This window comes from Diceros bicornis, chromosome 33 (genome assembly GCF_020826845.1).
Source record: "Diceros bicornis minor isolate mBicDic1 chromosome 33, mDicBic1.mat.cur, whole genome shotgun sequence".
NCBI lineage: Eukaryota > Metazoa > Chordata > Mammalia > Perissodactyla > Rhinocerotidae > Diceros > Diceros bicornis.
In genome coordinates, this window is record NC_080772.1 from 29,636,261 (window position 1) to 29,657,336 (window position 21,076).

Consider the following 21,076-nt stretch of genomic DNA (forward strand, 5'->3'; position numbering starts at 1 on the left):
CCGTCAATGCCAATCTACCTGAACTATACTGAGTGTTAAATGAGGTAGCATATATAAAGCATTTTGCAAAGCACCTACTACATAGAAGGCCCCTTCTGTACTTGTTTATTGGATGGATAAAATCACAGGAACTGTGTTAGGAGCTTAAGCATGGTTCAGTATGGGTAAGACATTGCGTGCTTGAGAGGGATTGTGGGCAATCTCACTGGATAACTATGGCCGCAGGATAGACGAGAGAATGGGGAGGTGGGGCATACATGTATGTGATGAAGATTTGAACTAGGGCAAAAGCAGCAGGAACTAAAAAGGCAGGACAGATTTAGAAGACATTTCTGAGATGGAAAGATGAGACGTGACCACCGAATGTGAGAGAGAAAAGGAATCAAAGATAAAACAGCTTTATAGCTCGGACTAAGAGGGAGTATTAAGTGTCTTTAACCAAGAGGAAGACCAAGTTTGGGAGATGAGATAATCAGTTTGGCTCTAGAAATGTGTTTGTACAGCACTTGGGAGATATCTGGTGGAAAAGTCTCATAGCTACTTGGAAATCTCTGTCTGGGGTTTTTAGTTTGGTAGTCATCAGTAGATAAGTGATAGCAAATGGATGCATTCACCCAGGAAAGCTGTATTTAACAAAATGAGGAATGAAACTTGGGAGGAACTGATGTTTTAGGGTTGAGCAGGAAAGAAGATTGGAGTGGAAGGGAGTCTTTAAAGAGGTTTAAAAATTGTCAAGAAAGGAAAGTTCGGGAGAAGCCTGTATTTATTGAACAGTGAATATGTGCCAGAAAAAGCCTACAGCATCTGGTATTTCTGGAGGTCTGACTACTAACCAGGTCAGACCCTGCTTAGTTTATGAGATCTGTAAAACTTGGGCTTAGGAGAGAAAAATATCACTGAGGCCAAGAAAGAAAGACTTTTAAAGGTGGAAGGAACTGATCAGCAGTGCTTCATGCTGTAGAAAGGTCCAGTAGGATGAGGATTCAAAAGAGGGCTCTGAATTTGACAATTAGCAGATTAACGACGATCAGTTGCCTCTGTTTCTTAAGGTCTCTACTGTATCTCCTTATTAAAGGTTTCCCTGATCCTACCCACTTCTCAGACACACATAGAGCCTTATGACTATCTTCTCTCCCCTTACTCTGCTCTATTTTTCTACATTATGCTTATCACTACCTGACATTTTATATATTTAATTGTTTTTATTTATTTTTTTCCCTATTAGAAGAACAGAAGCTCCATAAGATCAGGGTCTCCTAGAACAGTTCCTGTCTCAGCCTTGCTACTCAATAAGTACTTCTATCAACGAATAGATCTATTTTAATGTGGTGGTTAGGCCTGATAATATAACAGTTTGCCTGCAATTCTGATAAGGAGAGAATGAGAGGGGGAGAGCAGGTAATCAGTAAATGTAAGCCAGTGTTTCAAAAAAATGTGCTACTCAGGACGTGGCTCTCAAATATCTCTTAGGGGCAGAAAGGATTTCTGTTGGGGAAATAAGGGCATACTAAATCCCTTTTTTAAGACTAAGGAAGTTCTACTCTAAGAAAAATCATTTGTTTAATCTAACATTTTTCTAAACATTTGACCATGAGGGCAAGGGATTTGAGGGTGATTGGTGAAAAGTGGTGGAAATGACTAGTCAGGGTCAGACTGGGAAGGAAGGGAAGTGTGGCCAGAACGGTTTATCAAGAAAATGCGAGTCACTCTGAGATCAGGAGTGTGATTTAGAGAGAGGTAGAAGGTGGAAGTCTCTGGTTGGAGAGGGAGCTTGAGTATTTTGAGAGTCCGGAGGTGGCCCCTTTCTAAGTTGTTTTTGCTGGTTAGTGTTTTGTAACAGTGGTTGTTTTTGCTGAACTGGAGTGCAGCTGACTAAAGTGGGGTGGAGGGTGAAGGTTATGTGTTGAGCAGGTTAAATGTGAATTTGAAATATTGTAGTCTAAGATGAGCTGAAAAAGGAAAATCTTGTGAGATATTGGAGATTATTGATCTGGAAGTAATTAGATTTTAAAAAAGGATTGTAAGAAGAAAGTGGTGCAAATGTCATGTGCTTCAAAAGAGAGGTTTGTTGAGTTTTAAAGGTTGGATTCAGATGAGCAGTGGTGACCTGTGGTGAGGAAATAGACATGCTACACAGAGGCCAGAACTGTTCTTAATTTCCAAGATTTCTTTTGTTTTGAAAATGTTCTTTCTCATTTTTTAAATGTGTACATTTTAGAATTCATAACTATTTTAGATAACGGCATATTATTTCACATCACCTATATAATGGTATTGTATAAAGATACCATTTCAAGCATTATTATCGTGCAGGTTTTGAAGTTGCTGAATACGTACAGCAACCGGTAACAGAATCAACAGTGTATGCTGGATAAATTTTATAAGGAGAGATTGGCTCTTGAGAGTTTTAGAATATTAAAGTACTTTATTTAGTTGGCTCTGTCCGTCAGTTTGAGTGCTTCTTTCAACAATGCTCTCTGCTGCAATAATCACCCCTCTGAATATCATCTCTTTACTGTATTTTTATAAGCTGCGCCCTTTGCTAGCTTTTGCCACTCAAGAGAGATTAGTGGAGTTTGCCTGCATGCCCTGGAGAGCAGTATTTTTTATGTCACTGGTTTTGAAGCATTTTTATATATAACATCTCAGCTGATGCTCTTCAATTTTAAGGCAGGTTGAGCAGGTATTATCCTCATTTAACAGATGTTGAATTGAAGCTACCTATATGATACATATACTCATACATTTCCTTCTAGGTCGTGTAGTGAAGACTTTTCCAACCAGGAGAGAGACGTCATGTTCTTTGCTATAGGTCCTTGCAGATTCTCAGTTCTGTATATAGACAAGTGAAAGTGATTTCCTCTACATACTACACAGTACCTGAAGCAGTCATTCCACTATCTGCAATTGGTCACTTGGTTTAATAATTCTTATATATAACCAATTTTTTAAAAATTTAACACCAGTAAGGGAGGTGTCTTATTGTCCGTGTACTTTTCTTGCTAATGTGATCTTAAGGAAGATTTTATTAAATAAGTATGGTGTATTCATTATGGTATATTAGAGATAGAAGGGGGCCACAAATTAGGTCATTTAACTTATTTGTTTTATACAAGAAGAATCTGAACCTCAGAGAGATTAAATATCTTGCCCAGGGATTCAGTTCTAAGTGACAGAGCTGGAACTTGAACTCAGATAATAAGAGACAAATTCCAGTGCCTTTTTTACTACACTGTCATGTCTTTTAATGAATACCATTAGAACAAAATGTGCTTGTGACTCTAAAGCCTAAGCTGCTTATCACGACCTGTTGGTAGAAGTTCTTTGCAGAGTGTGGTAACACCGACACACATGCACATGGCATATTTTGTGAATTAAAGGGCTGTGCTCTATGAACAGCTAATATAAGAGGAAATTACAAATTTATATATATCTTTATTTACTTTGAATAAAGTAATGCATTTAAAATTTTTTTTGTTTCTCAAGATAATTGTTTTTAGATGCTTTCTTTTCAATGCTATTTCCTCCTTTTTATGCCTTTTAGTGATAATGATTTACTTTTCCTTTAAGGACAATCTAAACACGTTTGATATCTTGTAGGAATTAATCCCAGGAGTTGAGTTTTATTATATAGTAATATTCTAGTTGCTGTTAAGTTTTAAGTTTTTTAATAAAAAAAGTGGGAGATGATTTGGTTCTTAGATATAGTGAAGAAGTAAATCACATGGACTCGTGGCTTTATGAGAGCGTGATCATGTTCTTCCACCCTTGTGTCACTGTGATGTGGTACATGCTTGGCAAGTAGTAGGTGCTGGAGTAGGCACTCAGGTTATTTCCGTCTGTTGAATTGGTTTTTCTCAATAGTTAATTTTTGTAAGATTTTGCTTTGTTGTCCATTTAACAAGGAGATACTGAAATATACTTTTAAGCAAGTAAGATATGTGATACATGTTCATATTTTGTATTGATGAATTTTTAAGTCATTGCTTAGAATTTCAAGGAATACATGAAAGCTATAAATAAGCAAGCTTAATAGATTATGCAGCGTGTGGTATCACTCTGACCATCCTTATGAAGACATTCTTATCTTAATGTGCATAACGGATTTGATCCAGCAACTGCCTCAACTTTCTAGATAGTGGAATGAAGTGATCCAGATAAATGAAGTTGCTCTCCCGAAATAACCTAGGCTCTGATATTGGAGAAGGACAAATCAGGCAATTAGCTTTGCTTTTGTAGTGTCCAGTGCTTAATTGCCACCATAGAGATATTGCCTCCATCTGAGATGACAAATAGTCCCTATCTACCACTAAAATATGGCCGTGGAGTGTTAGGAGAGTGAGAGAACAAAACAGTTCTTCTGTGACTGTTTGTCTATATTCCCACCTATGGCTATTGTGATTCTCCTGATTAGTTTTCTGTAAACTCACTAAATGCCTTGGAACAAATTATATGAAGTCATAAATGTACTTTTCTCATGAGTTTATTTATGTTACTTCTAAAAGAGAATATTTTTCTATTTGTCTTTCATATGATACAGGAATTTTAACAATCAGTAAAATATTCAGCAGAAAATACGGTAAAGATATAATTTCAAGTATCGTATTTAGAAAATTGAAGGTATGGAAATTGTTTGATATTTGGCTAGATAATAAAATGACAAATTGACTCAGTTATGTAGAATCTCAAAGAATGTAGGTTTTTTCTTTTTATCATTTTAGTAACAAAATTTGTTGCATGCAAGTACATGATAGATGTAATAATTTTTGATTGAGTAAAAGTTGCAGCTATTTCTTCTTTATTTAATGATTTGTGCCCATAAGGTCAGTATATCTCAATTTGCTGGTCCAGTGAATCTTAATATAATATTATATGTATAAAATAGTGAACAGTTCGCATAATACATACAGGCAGTTTGCATAACAACTAGGTGATCTTTTCCTTAAGGTATTGTACTTCTTGTTGTCTGATATTGACTTCTTGTTCTGACAAGACTGTTTTTATCCTAGACTCCCTAGATCATCTTAGGAAGTCACCTTGCTGATCACCAATGTTATTTCTCAATGCTTTGAAGATTAATAATAAATAAAATTAACCTTAAGATAAATTTGGTTTTGAAAATTTAGTAATTTACAAAAGAGATAGCCTATAAATTAAGAGAATATGACAAATTGATTTGATTAAAATAAAATAAAACCAGATATTTCCAACCATATCAGTTTGGTTTTCCTTAAATCATGACTTCTGTATTTGGCGTGGCCTTTTTGACCACTGATAACTCTTAAGTCTTGTGCCCATTTCAATCAATAATGTTGCTTGTTTGAAAGTGAAACAAGACACATTTAACAAAAACTGACAACTTACATATAAACTAAGGGAAGATATTAAAATTAGGAATTTTCACAAATTGCACTATAGAATTGATTAAATTCTTTTCCATTTTAGAAAATGGAAGTGTCCAGGTTGGAGAATTGTTACCTTGCAAGATTTGTGGAAGAACATTCTTTCCAGTGGCATTAGTGAGTACCTCTTTCCTTTGGGGTTTGATAGATGAGTAATTGTTCAATACTCAGGACAACTCACATGGAAAGAACCTCTGTGGAATAATTTAAAGAGATACTAGCTAGTGTTCTTTGTTCAAGAGCGTCAGTTCCATCTGTCATTCTTGCAGAGCAGTCTTTTTCCTTCCGAGTTTGATTGGTCTTCAAAACTCCTCTATTAAAGTGTTAAAAGTATTCTTCTCTTTCTGGGAGTATTAACAAAAACAAAACAAAAAACTTAGAAATGCATGATAATGTATTTAAAGATACGGAATGATATCTGGGATTTGCTTTAAAGTACTTCAGGAAAGAAAGCTGAGATGGATGAAACAAGATTGCTAAAATGTTGGTAATTATTAAAACAGGGTGATGAGTAAAGAGGAGTTCATGACACTATTCTCTCAATTATGTATATTTGAAATATTCCAAGGAAAAATTTTTTTCAATTAAAAGTGCACCTAAAATATATTATGCATTCTCTAGTTACTTTTAGATACTTAGTATATACAAATAGAAGCACTTTTAACTGATTTTAATAAAAAATAGCTAAATGGAGAATAAGAAAAAAAAAACCTATGTATCTTAAATCTTTTACTTCAAATGTAAGTATACATTTATTAATATTTTGATGTAGCATAAAGACTTTTCTTTGAATATGGATCTGCTGATTAGAGTTTTGCCACAATCCATTTTGCACCTCTTACTATTTCCAGTTTGTTTCTTTAAAGCAAAGTGAAAAATTAACCGTGAATGTCCACATGACTACAGACTCCTTTTAAATAATGACAGCTGCTTTCTTAATCTTTTAAAAATGTCTTGCCTGCACTTAATTCAGTGATTTTTTTTTTTTAATCGAGTCACTATTTTTCAAACCATTTCCAAGCATTCAGCTGAGTTTTTGCAGGGGAAAAAAGTCTTCTTTTGCCCGAATTTATTTATTTAATATTTAATTAAATGATATAATCACTATAACAACTACTGCTTGTATCATTAGGTTTGGGAACAAGAACCAAATACTTCTGACATATACAACTCAATTTATGGGAACAGATGTACGTTGGTCTACTAGAAAGTCGCCTGCTAGCCACACTTTTATTATTTTTCTGGTACTTAAGAGATTTTATTCTAATAGCTGCAATTACAGTGCTTGTTTGTCGAAATGAAAACTGAAAACGAACATGTAAAACAATTAATTACTGTGTATTGAAAATATGAGAGGCTCAACGACACCAAACCAACCAGTTCTGATTTCCTCTTTTCCCAAAGTTGAACATTTTCAGCCTGTTCAGTGTTTATCAAAATACAAAAGAAAAAAAGTGTATTTAGTGCACTGATATCATCAGGCAACAGGTTTTACTTAGGGGAGGGAGAATGATTATTTATCCACTAAGTTAATTGGAGGTCAGTTAAGAGAGCTTCTATTGCAGTGTCCTTAAAATGAATAAATGAACAATTGAACGAATGAGTCGGCAACCTTATTAAAAAAAACCTGTGGGAGTGGAACACCAGATAGGTCAAGAAAAATCCTTGGTAAAGAAAGGTAGAAAGGGGCCAGCCCGGTGGCGTAGCGGTTAAGTGCTCAGCCTCTGCTGCTGCGGCCCGGGGTTCGCAGGTTCAGATCCCGGGCGTGAACCAATGCACTGCTTGTCAAGCCCTGCTGTGGCGGCATCCCATATAAAGTAAAGGAAGATGGGCACGGATGTTAGCCCAGGGCCAGTCTTCCTCAGCAAAAAGAGGAGGATTGGTGACAGATGTTAGCTCAGGGCTGATCTTCCTCACCAAAAAAATAAATAAATAAATAAAAAATAAAGGTAGAAAGCTTGAGTTCCAAAAAGGAGGAGAAGGGTCATTGTGGAGGAAGGACAGAAATTTGACCACTTTGTCTCATTATTTTATGTTAATTTAATGTTAACATACTACTATTATGTTCACTTTGGTAACCCAAACTACTACTAATGTGTTAACTTTTGTACCCCTAACACTAAAGCATTCTTCTCCATTTACATTCTTTTTCTAGTATCTATTTTCAGGTTTTTAGTGATGAAGATAACTTTTTTTTTCACTCAAATAGCTTTGACTTGGTTACATTATTTTCCTTATTCTTAGCAGTGTGAAAACTAGAAGACTATTAAATATCTCTTAATAAAATTTTGGAAAGTATTTTATCTGTATTTACTCGTTGTGAGAAAGATAACTTATAGCACGTATTATATATACTTTTTAACAATTTTAGTTAAAACGAGGTATGTCTTATTTATGTATTATTATTATTTGTTTCACGTTCATGTTTTTAAACTGGTCTCAAATGACAATTTAGATAAAGTTTTATATCTTCTCTTCTGTAGAAAAGAGAATGATACATTATTTTCTTCATCTTAACAGAAAAAACATGGACCCATTTGCCAGAAAACTGCCACTAAAAAACGGAAGACTTTTGATTCAAGCAGACAAAGAGCAGAAGGAACTGATATCCCAACAGTCAGACCTCTTAAACCTAGGGTAATTCTGTAATGCTTTGATAGTATGAACCTTGCTGCCATGTATGTACTGAAAACAATTACAATCGTCTGTTAACTGTGAGTAAAAAAGGAACAGACTTCTGTGTCAAGTTCTCCGCTTAGAAATGGTCAGAAACTTGTTTATTTTAAACTTCTGCAAAGGAGAGACCAAACTACTGCCCCAAACTCCAACTGTTACAGTGAGGTGTTTGTAGCAATGGAGAGCCAATTGCTTAGCTATAGCCTGGAAGTAATTAAAAGGTCTGCACACGTTCTTCTAAAGTCATTGTTAATTACTTCAGATAAAACTTAAGTATAAGTTTAAGTCTCTCTCACCAGTAGTATAATCCCTATATACAAAAGTAAAGCTATTATTTACAGACATCTTAGCATAATAGATACTGATTATTTTGATTGATTGATTGCCAATATTTGTGGTCTTATGCTTTCTGGGGAAAAGTTTTATCAGTTGCTCAATTGTCCACGTACAGCCATTGTCAGCTTATTTTATTTCTTGGAACCAAAGCAATGAATCTATGATAATCTCTCCTTAGTACTATCCCTGATCTGTTCTATTGCTAAGGATAAATCACTTAAATACTTTGTCTGACATAGTTTTAAAGAGTCATTTCAGTGAAATAGTCAAAATTTGAGTACCTGGTTGAATAAACTTTTGAAAAAAAAACAGCTTTCAGTGGTAATAACTTCTCCCAGTGGTACAAGAAAACATTTTCCCGTGGAGGGAAATAAAATGATTTGATAGTAGAAAAGTCAGATATTCATCTTTGTTTTTTAGTCTGTGACTATTTAAAGGAAGGATGGTGAAGTCTGAATAAGATACATCAACTGTTATTTAAAGTTTTCTTAGTAAGCTGCCAGATATATGATTCTAATAGCTTTAGTTAGCTTGGGTAGGTAAACGAGGTCTTTGGAGGCCCTATAACATAGTGGTGTGAAAGCTGGCTCAGGAGTCAGACTGCCTGGGTAACCCTGGCTCTGCTACTTACCGTGTTGTGTTGATGACTTACTTAATCTGTACTTCTCTTGATGTGTAAAATGGTGACCTAGTGGTGGTATTCATCTTGTGAGGTTATTATCGGGATTATTACATAAGCTTATCCGTGGCAGTTTCTCAATAAATGTTAGTTATCCTATTTCTTTTTTAAGGGAGAGGGTTTGTATACTTAAGGAATTAATCTTCAGCAAAAAGCAAAGTAAAAACCATTGCTTTACATTAGTAGTTTATTTTCTTGCTACTTAAAGTGTGGTCCATAGAACAATAATAGCACTATTTGTAAACTTGTTAGAAATGCAGAATCTCAGGTTCCATCCAGACATGCTGAATTAGAATCTGTGTTTTAACAAAATCCTTCGGTGAGTCATATCCACATTAAAGTTTGAGAAACAGTGTGTTAGAAGATTTGAACATCATAGTGTAGGTCTCAATATCTTTACCTGTATCAAGGAAATCCTACAAAATCATAAGCAGAGTGGAGCAAAGAAAATACAAACTCTAATTTTGGAGAAACTAAAGGCAGGCATAATCCACAGACTACAGGCTGTCCAAAGCAACTGAGATCCAGGAGAAGCCATTCACAGGGGAAGTGCAGGAAGGTGCTGGGGAGCCCATGGCCCAGAATCTGGGAATCTGCCACCTTAAAGGTGAGAACTCTCTTCATCTTAAAGATGAATCCTCAAAGGTGAGGAGTCTTATCAGAAAGTCTATATCCCTTGTTTACTACAGCTAAGGCAGGAACTGGGATGAGCTGCAGGAGCTTCGATACCGGGAACTGGGATGAGTCTGGCTGAAATTGGACAAAATCCAGGAGGGAGGACGTGGGGAGAAGAGGCACAGCGAGTTGAGGAGGCCCAGTGGCAGAGGTTCTCAGAAAGCACTAGTGAAAAGAAAATACCCTTTCTGAAGGTGAGGCGCCCACTCTAAAGGGCTGTGTCCTTTCTGTGAAGTGGTTAGTGTGGGAACTGAGGGAAGCATGGCTGGCAGCAGTAACCCTCTTCAACCATATTATTGTAGAGAAGCAGAAGAGGTAAGTCTGTGTAATCACACAGAGAGGCCTTATTTGCATCTGTATCCTGTGCAGCAGATAAGAGAGCTGTTGGTTTGTGTAGCCTGGAAGGCTACCCTGGGCCTCTCCTTCTCCCTAAAACCTCTTGTAAATAGTTGTACCAGGAAAACCGAACTCATTCAATGATGAGTAGTCAAAAACCTTTTGCTCATCATTGATACAAGGATACCATGAAAAAGAAGGTAGGACAGAGCAGCAAAACTTATCAGTAGGTGAGTAACGATCATTATGGAGCAGATGAAGGTTGTGATCAGACGTTTCCCTATAAAATAAGAAACTTTAAAGAATCAGTGATCTCAAACATCTAATTTGCTTGTATTTATTTAAGATTTTTACATCTGTATTCATGAGAAAGATGGGTCTGTAATTTTTCTTTCTATCAAAGTTTTGTTGCTCTCATAAAACTAGTTGGAAAGTTATTCTCTTGTTTTCTATTTTTTGAAAGATTTTGTAAAAGATTGATGCCATTTCTTCCTTAAATGTCTGCAAGAATTCAATAGTAAAGGCATCTCGGCGAGGCGTTTTCTTTGTATGTTTTTAAATAGTTCATTTTTTAAAATAAATATGACTTATGATTTTCTATTTTTTCTGGTATCTGTTTTGTCGTGTTTGTCAAGAATATTGTCCATTTTATCTTAGGTGTCAAATTTCTTAGCATAAAGGTTCTTTATAATTTCTTTCTCATCTTTGTAAGAACTGTATTGTGCACTATTTTCTATTCCTTGGTAATTTATATTTTCTTTTTTTTTTCATAATTAGTCTTGCCTTATTAATGTTTTTAAAGAATCATCATTTGACTTTGATTCACCATATATTCTTAATTTAAAAATAAAGTCATAATAGGAATAGTTGGATATTTCAATAATATGGCAAAATAAATCTCTTGTAGCACACGAGCCAGAATCATGTTTAGTGGAAATAGATTTAGAGGTAGTTCTGTTAACGTCAGGAACAAGATTAAGCTCCAACTAGTATAGTAAATGTTAGCCAATAGAGTTAGATAATAATAAGAAATTAGATGCATAGGGATTGGAAAAGAGCTGGTAAAACTCTCATTATTAGGAGATGATATACCTGGAAAACTCAGGAGGATTAACTGCTAAATTACTACAAACAATAAGAGAAGTCAGTAAAGTAATGAGGTATAGTGTTAATAAACAGAAATTACTAGGTTTCATGTTTCGACAACCAACCTCTTGAAACATAAAAATGGAGAAAAGACCCTTTATATAAGAACAAAACAAAATATAAAATATTTAGGAATAAACCTTATAATAATAAAGATACAAGGCTTCCACAAAGGATACTTTAAAAAAACTACTGGAAGACGAACACTTCTTCAAATGGAGGTATATCTCATGTTCTTGGATAGATAGACTTAGCATAATAAAGATTTTAAGTTCCTTAGGTTGTTTATGAATGTAGTGTTTAATTTTTCCAGTTAAAATATAGTCTTTTAAAAAAATTAGGCGAGCTGATTCTAAAGTTCATTTGGAAAAGTATACATACAAGAATAACCAGAAAATATTAAGAAAGCAGAATAAAGTTAGGTTACCCTATCAGATATTAAAATATTATTATAAAGTCTTAATATTTAAAACAGTAGTACTGACACAAGGATAATCAGCACGATGGAATGGAAGGTAAAGTTCAGAAATAAGCCCAGGCCTGGCCCCGGGGCTTAGCGGTTAAGTGTGTGCGCTCTTCTACTGGCGGCCCCGGTTCGGATCCTGGGCGCGCACCGACGCACCACTTCTCCAGCCAAGCTGAGGCCGCGTCCCACATACAGCAACTAGAAGGATGTGCAACTATGACATACAACTATCTACTGGGGCTTTGGGGGGTAAAAAAAAAAAAAAAAAAAAAAAGGATTGGCAACAGATGTTAGCTCAGAGCTGGTCTTCCTCAGCAAAAAGAGGAGGATTAGCGTGGATGTTAGTTCAGGGCTGATCTTCCTCGCAAAAAAATAAATAAATAAATAAAACTGTTTAAAAAAAAAAAAAAGAGAAATAAGCCCAAATATGAAAGGGAATTTGGTAAAGGTTTTATGTCAGTTCAGTGAGGAGAAAAGTCAATACAGGATGGTGAGACAGCTACATAACTATATTAAAAAACAAAAAATAAAGTTGAATGCATTTGTCACACCATACATCAGGATAAATTCCAAATGAGTGACAGATTTAAAATTTTAAAAATGAAACCATAAAAGTTCTAGGTGGAAGCATGGAAGATTTCCATTTTGCCTTAATGTGAGGTTTGGCCTTACTAAGTGTGACTGCAAATCCAGAGACCATAAAGAAAAGATCTGTAAATTATACTACATTTTTAAAGTAATTCTGCATATTAGAAGACCCTTAGACAAGGTCAAAAGACAGACATATTGGTGGGGAGGTTTAGAGCTAGTCTCCAATAGTTACTAGAAATTGTTAAAAAAAAAAAAAAAAAAAGACCAACAACCCAACAGGTAAGTTGACCAGGCATATAAACAGCTTGCAGAAAAGGCAATGCAGATGTTTCTTAATGATACAAAAAGATGCTCAATCTCATTCATTATAAGAGAAATTCCAGTGAAAACTATAGAGAACTATTTTTCACCTCTCTAAACCCAAAAGTTTGATAACATATTTCATTGGAGAAACTATGAGAAAACAGGGAAGTACACACTTAGTGGGAACTTAAATGGCTGTAAGACCTACAGAAGTCACTTTAGCAGTGTCTGTCACAATTACAATTGCATTTTAAAAATTGCCTGTAATATAGTTGCATAAAGTTTCTTTTTATTGATTTATTTATTTACTTTTGCTGAAGAAGATTGGCCCTGAGCTAACATCTTTTGCCAATCTTCCTCTTTTTGCTTGAGGAAGATTTGCCCTCAGCTAACATCTGTGCCAGTCTTCCTCTATTTTGTGTGTGGGTCACCGCCACAGCATGGCTGCTGACGAGTGGTGTAGGTCCATGCCCAGGAACTGAACCTGGGCTGCCAAAGCGGAGTGTGCTGAACCTAACCCCTAGGCCATGGGGCCAGACCCAAGTTTCTTTTTAAAATTATAAATTTGGGAAGGAGATCATTTAAGGACTCTTGATAAGAAAACATTTAAAATAATATGGCATTTCTTTAAGTTTTATTTCAATTTATTTAAAAATAATGTTTTGAAGTTGTTGTTGTTGTTTTTTTATTTATAGCCTGAACCACCAAAGAAGCCATCTAACTGGAGAAGAAAACATGAAGAATTCATTGCCACCATAAGAGCTGCTAAAGGCCTTGATCAGGCCCTTAAAGAGGGCGGCAAACTTCCTCCTCCTCCTCCACCTTCTTATGATCCTGGTACATGGAGCATTGTTGACAGAAGTGCTCATGTGGGGAGAAGATGGTGATAGAATTTTCATAAATTTTAAGAAACTTAATTTATAATAATGGAACCTGATGAAGCATAATCTTTAAAAGCTTTGCTATAAAATAATGGTGATAATCCAGGCATTGAGGCTTATAAAGACACATCAGTGCTGAACATAGAAATACATTATCTTTTTATCTCAGTACTTTAACATAAAGCATTATAATACCATTTTTTAAATTATTGTAGTAACTATTAAATGTTAATAGTCCAAGAAATATTTTCATCATGCTCACTGGATTGAAATGTAGTTACTCAGTAAGATTCAGGTAGTTATGTTGCCTAGTTCTTTAGTATCTTGTCATCTGGGAAGGAAAAAAGAATATCATATTGCTTCTAAAATATACAATTCATGTGGGGAAACTACCCTATAGACCAATATACCTGAATTATGTCCTAAATTTAAGTATTATCATATTTTCTTCATTGGGTGGTTAAAAGTTACCTATTTAAATTTACCAAAAACAAGGCAAGGTACTGGCAACCTTATTTGAGATATTGAGATACTGAAAGATTTAAAATAGCACAGTTGACAATTTGACATTAGTTATTAGAGTAGCCTCAAGAAGTAGTTATTTTAATATAACAAGTTAGCTGCATTAAAATTGTGTTAGTATTCTAGACTGAGATTTATTTCTTAGTAAAGAGAAGGCTCTTTTGAAAATCTAGATATGATCATTTTTAACATTCTCTTGTAGAGGAGAGGTTGACAAACTTTCTATAAAGGGCTAGATGGTAAATATTTTAGGCTTTGCAGGCCATGAGATCTCTGTTGCAACCATTCAACTCTGCCACTATTGCAAGAAATCGTCCTCAGACAATGTGTAAATGAATGGATGCAGCTCTGTTCCAGTAAAACTTTGTTTATAAAAAAAGGCAGTAGGCATGCTAGATTTGGCCCACAGGCCCTAGTTTGCCAACCCCTGTTCTAGAGTGTCAGTAATTAACTTGAATGCTGTGAGTGTTTCTGGGATGTTTCAACTAGGTTTAGGTTTCTAATTCTATGTTAATTTTCCCTATGAAGTTGAATTTTCTTTCTGCATTGGAGGTATTTGTATATTGCATTTTATTCAACGTAGCTATATTTCTCATGTTTGCATATATTAGAGAGAGAGAGTGCCAGTTCTTCAGGATAATTTGCACTTTAGAAATTTTTGAATCTCTTAGTCCTGACAGAACAACTTCTTTGTTATTAGAGATTTTATGCCTACTCCGCTAGTTAGCAGGACAAATTCTGAACTTCAGATGAGTGTAAATTCTGAAGGGCACACTCCTTCTCAAAAAGTAAACCTGTTGAAATAAATTGGCATATTTTTGACACCACTAAATTTTTTGTATTTATGTCTTCTCATTGTCTCGTAGAATTGAGAACTTTGGTACAGTGCTACAAAATTTGGTCTGGGATAATTTTGAGATTTAATTTTAAAAGAAATTTCATTTACAATATAAATTGCATTTTGGGAGAATATTTTATCTTGGAAACATTTTCTGTTTCTTAAATTTGAATTAATTATGTTAATGAGGTATATTTTTATCACTTCTTCCATCTGTTGGAACCTCTAAAAGAAAATAAAACTGTTTAAAGTAGATTAAATTATTCCTTGACAGTTTTCCTCTAATTGAAATAAAAAATTTTAACAGATGAGCCCAAATTTTAAAACGTATTTTCAATGTATTGTGTTGTTACTACTTAACTAGTCTACTGTGTAGAAATATGTATATATGATGAACACGTACAGTATTATAGAGGCAAAAAAGAAATAACATTTTTCCCTCTTCTTATTGTTTTGTCCTAAGGATTTATCTTTTGTTCTTTTTTCCTCAAATTTGATTCTAAGCTGGGAGAAAATTGGAAGTTATCATATGCTAGCAGACTTTTTTCTTAAACATCTTTATTAAGTTTAGTTAAGTCAGGTTGGGTGGTTATAAGGAAATGAGAGTTTTCACTTATTACGTGTTGTTATTTGTGTTATTTGTCTTGAATTACTATTCATAAAAACTTATAAATCTTTATGTCCCATTTCAAGTATTATGTTATTAATCTGTTTCTTTTTTCTGTTTTAGATTATATTCAGTGCCCATATTGCCAGAGGAGATTTAATGAAAATGCAGCTGATAGACATATAAATTTCTGTAAAGAACAGGCAGCACGTATTAGCAATAAAGGCAAATTTTCTACGGATACCAAAGGAAAAGCGCCTTCTCGGACACAGGTGAAATGCTCAATTTAATCACTTTTACAAACAAGTGAGAAAATGACTCTAGTTCACAATTTTGTCTTTATGCTTTCCAAAACATTTAACTACAGTTTTCTCACCTGCTAAAATTTATATTTACTGTTCAGGGATTTAGTAAAAAATTTGAATGGCTAATTGAAAAGAAATAAAATTAATTAATTTGAAAAGGACTTGAGTTAAAGACTTGAAAATATTCAGATTTAAAGAGATATTAGGAAAAAGGTAAGAAAACAAGTGAAAAATAGGTGAAACAGAATCAGAGGAAACTAAAGAGATTAGAAGAGTGAGAAAATGGCAATGAAAAGCCACATTTGAAAATCATGCAATTACTTAATGTTTCCATGTTATATATGAGTAATACACATAAGGAAATGAAAGCCTGGGATCAAATCCAAACCATAAACCATATAAGGATTTTGTTATATAAAATTAATTTTTACAGTACTGTCGTTTTTCTTTAAGCATATTGTTACACAAAAACTTTGATAATGTCATACTTTTAAGCAAATTTCATTTTTCACAGAGCTATCATTTGTAAACAATTTGTTTTTAGTACTGTGAATCTTGCAGGCAGTAAACAATCAAATCCATTTCTCTTGTTACTTATGAATAAAATATTGGATTAAAAGACTCCATTACAATTGGCGCCTCCTTGAGAGAATCCTCTTACTGAATTTTTGTTAATATAATTGGAGATAGAGCATATCATTATCATCATCATCATCATCATCATCATCATCGTGGGGAAACAACAGTGAAGAAAACTCATTTTGAAGAATCGCCAGAACATATTTCAGACAGTGTACATCTTTTACTTAAACAGTTGAGAACACTAATACGACTTTTTGTTTTGTTTTGTTTTAAGAAAAAAATAATCAATAGAGTGAAGGAGATGCAATAGAATGTGTATCTTGCAGCAACTTGGTGCCGTGGTTGGTAAATGTAAAATCCAAGTGGTGGACAGTTCCCACTGTAAATGTTGTCCGTTCTGATTCCATGCCCAATCATACGTATTTATTTCAGTCTCACCTCATGTTTTCTCATTTCTATTCATTCAAGGAATTTTTATTGAGTACCCTCTTTGAACCAGACACTGTATCAAGTACTGGGTTTACATTAGTAAACTAAATAGAATACTTTTCCTAAAGATGCTTAAATACATCCTTGTCATATTTAACAACTATAATCTGGCCTGCATACAGCCCACTTTTTGACCCTGCTGTGATCAAAATAATGATACAATACAGTCATGTGTTGCTTAACAACCGGGATACATTCTGAGAAATGCATCCTTAGGTGATTTTGTCTTTGTGTGAACAGTATTGCCGTACTAAATAGTGTAGCTTATAAGTCTTAAAATCAGATAGTCTAAATTCTCCAACTTGTTTTTCCTTTTTAAAATTGCTTTGATTATTATAGATTGTTTACATTTGTAAATATATAAATACAAATTGTAAAAATAAATTTATAACATTAAAAAATATAAATTTTAGAATTGACTTGTTAGTTTCTACAAACAAATGGCTTCTAGTATTTGACTGAGATTGCGTTAAATCTATAAACCATTTGGGGAGAATTAACGTCTTAATATGGAATTGTCCAAGCTGTGAACTTGTTATATTTCCTGCTTATTTAGGTTTTGTTTATTTCGGCAGTGTTTGTTTTTGGTCTTGTTTAATCTCCATGTTGTTTCTGATCTTGTATCCTGCTATTTTGCCAGATTCATTTATTAATTATAATAGCCTTCTTATAGATTTCTTAAGGTTTCTCTGTGTACACAATCATGTCACCTATAAATGAGGACAGTTTTACTACCTCCTCTCCAATCTGTATACCTTTTATTTCTTTTTTAAAATTTGTTGCACTGGCTAGAACTTTCAGTCTGATGTTGAGTGGAAGTGATGAGAGTGGACATCATGCCTTCTTCCTGTTCTTGGGTGAAAAGCATTCAGTTTTTCACCATTTAGTATGATGTGAGCTGTGGATTTTCGTCAGTTCTCTTTGTCAGGCTGAGAAAGTTCTATTCACCAAGAGTTTTTTGTTTTAAACGAAGAATAGATTTTACATTTGGTTAAATGCTCTTTCTTCATCTATTGAAATGACCTCGTTTTTCTCTTTTATTCTATTATTATGATGAATTGCACTGATTGATTTTCGGATATTAAACCAATTTTGCATTCCATGAATAAATTCCATTTAGGTATGAATTATTACCCTTTTTATATATTATTGGATTTGATATGCTAAAATTTGGATAAGAATTGTTACATCTATGCTCATGAGAAATATCGGACTATAGTTCTCTTCTTTTGATGTTTTTGGCTGGATTTGGTATCAGGGTAGTACTGGCCTCATAATGGATTTACCGTGATTTCTTCCTCCATTTTCTGAAAGAGTTTTTGTAAATTCTTTTTTGTAGAGTCTTGTAGTATTGATATCAATATTATTCCTATGGTATGTTTGCTAAACTTCACTAATGAAGCCATCTAGGCATAGGTTTTTCTTTTTTCAGAGATTTTCAATTACTGCATCCTTTTCTTGAGTAGACATAAAGCTGTTCAGATTTTCATTTCTTTTTGGTGTCAGTTTTGGCAATTTGCCTTTTTTAAGTAAGTTGTCTGTGTAATTGGATTTATTGACTTAGAGGTATTAACCTTTAATGCTTGTAGTGGTATCTTTGTTTTCATTCCTAATACTGGTATTTTGTCTTTTCTTTTCTTTTTCTCTCTCTGATCAGTTTTTTTCCATTGATCATTCTAGCTAGAGGAGTATCAATTTTATTACATCTTTTCAAAGAAACAGCTTTTGATTTCATTGCTCTAGCTGCATCTCAAAAATCGTAATATGTGGACTTTTTATTATTCATTTCAAAATATTTTCTAATTTGTGATTTCCTTTACTCATAGTTTATTCAAAAGTGAGTCATTTACTTCCTCATATTTGGGGCTTTTCTAGATATTTTTTTGTTTATTTTTAACTTAATTCTGTTGTGTTCTGAGAACATACTTGGTAAGATTTCCATTTTACTGAGATTTGTTTTATTGCCTAGCAGATGGTATTTTTTTCTGAATGTTTCATGGCAGGTGAAAAAAGGGTATTCTGCAGTTGTTGGGTATAAAGATTTATGCATGTCAGTTAGGTTAAGGTGGCTGGTGGTGTCACTCAGATCTTCCCTGTTCTTACTGCCTTTTGGTTTATATGTTCCATCAATGACTGAGGGAAATGTGTTAAAATCGTCAATTATGATTGTGACTTTTCCTATATCTGTCATCAATTTTGCCAGCTTTTGCTTCAAGTATTTTGAATTTCTGTTATTAATTATATTTACATTTATAATTTATCTTCCCCATTTATTGACCCTTTTATCCTTATGGAGTGTCCTGATTTGTCTGTAGCAGCATTCCTTGTGTTGAAGTGTGTTTAATCTGATAATATGTAGCCATTTCAGCTTAGTTATGCTCATTTCCTTTCTATAACTTAAATTTGTATTTTGCTTCTCCTGTAGACAGCCCATGATTGGTTATTTTTCTTTTTTTTTAATCCAGTATTACAACCTCAACCTGTTGGTTGAAATTTTTAGACATTTCTATTTAATGTAATTATTGATATGGTTGTATTTAGGTCTGTCATGTTACTGTTTTCTATTTTTATCTTTTTTTCGTGTTTTTTTTTTTTTTTTTTTTTTTGTGAGGCAGATCAGCCCCGAGCTAACATCTGATGCCAATCCTCCTCTTTTTGCTGAGGAAGACTGGCCCTGAGCTAACATCTCTGTACATCTTCCCCTACTTTACATGGGACGCCGCCACAGCATGGCTTGACAAGCAGTGTGTCAGTGCATGCCTGGGATCCGAACTGGCAAACCCTGGGCCGCTGCAGCGGAGCATGCACACTTAACCGCTTGCGCCGCTGGGCCGGCCCCTTTTTTTGTATTTTTTTTAAATGGTTACTCTGGAAGTAACAAAATGCACCTTTAACTTATGTCTATCTATGGATATGTCCACATACCTCTCACTAATCTTAGAACTATTATTTTATATATATCTGTATAAAACTCTATAGATATTATGAACCTATCAATACTCTTGATGGTTATTGTTATATAGCATATACTTATTGCTTTAAAAGTCATCTGTCCTTTAGAGAAATTATGAGAAAAAAATAAATATATAAACATTTTTATACATATATACACACATATTTATGCAGAGCATGCATATACTTTGTATTTATTTTTGTTCACATATTTTCATTTCCAGACCTCTTTATTCCTTCTTGTAAATTTCATTTGCCTTATTTTGTCATTTCTGTTCAGCCTGGAGAAGTTTCTTTAGCTTACTAATAGTACAGATCTGCTGGCAAGGAATTCTCTGTTTTTGGTTATCTGAAAATTCCTATATTTTGCCTTCATTTCTCTATCGAGATTCCCTGTCTGTTCATTCACTGTTACCATATTTCCTTTTAATTCTGTATATATGTTCCTTTACTTTTTGAACATATTTATAGTAACTGTTTTGAAGTTCTTAACTGCTAAGTCTGACACACCTGTGCCTACTTGGAGTCAGTTTGTCAATTGTCAGTTTGACTATTTTTGCTGAATAGGGGTCATACTTTCCTGTTTTCTTTTTCCTTCCTTTCCTTGCCTCCCCCTTTTCCTTCCCCTTCCTTGAAGTAAACTCAGAGTACACAGTTGCCAGTTTTCCAGAAGAACTGCTCTTAGATGGTTTCCAGTCTCTTAAAATCACCTTTTTAATCCTCTTTTAAAATTGTCATCTATAGGAGGGTTATACAGCTGCTTCACTCCTCCACCATTGAGTTTGTAATTTGTTGTATTTTTAATTTCTTGAACTTGGCTAATATTCTAATTTCCTCTGTTACTTTTTATAGTTTCCAATTGCCTGTTAATATTTTCAAAGTTGTCTTGATTTCTTTAAATGTAGTCACCATAATTGTTTTATATTATGTATCTAATAATTATCACATCATGTGACCTTTTGGGATACATTCTTGCTATCTTTTTTTTTTTTCTCATTCATGGTTCCTTACATCATTATATCCATAATTATTATTGACCATTTACTGCTTGTTGCCCTTAGAAAGTTATTTATGAGGATTATTCATGTGAAGTGCTTTCTTCCGGAGGAAATCTGCATTACTTCTTCCAGATATCTGAGAGTGTGACCAGTCTGGAAGCACTTTAAATTACTGGCTTTAGTTGGCTTGACCAGCCTACTAGTAATGCAGATTTTATACAGCAAATTCACATGATGGCCAGATCATTGTTAAAATCTCACATGGTGTTGGTCTGGAAGTTCTGTTTCCTCT

At 34.1% G+C, this 21,076-nt stretch overlaps 1 protein-coding gene across 3 annotated transcripts in view; it reads left to right on the forward strand.

The window, feature by feature from the left end:
• Positions 1–21,076, forward strand: part of ZC2HC1A (zinc finger C2HC-type containing 1A) — a 49,891-nt gene that overhangs the window by 3,186 nt on the left and 25,629 nt on the right. For all 3 annotated transcript variants that reach the window (XM_058528920.1, XM_058528918.1, XM_058528919.1), the window contains exons 2-5: positions 5,446–5,519; positions 7,923–8,039; positions 13,306–13,447; positions 15,582–15,730. In XM_058528920.1, coding sequence (XP_058384903.1) covers positions 5,446–5,519; positions 7,923–8,039; positions 13,306–13,447; positions 15,582–15,730 — 482 coding nt within the window. The remainder of the gene's footprint in view (positions 1–5,445; positions 5,520–7,922; positions 8,040–13,305; positions 13,448–15,581; positions 15,731–21,076) is intronic.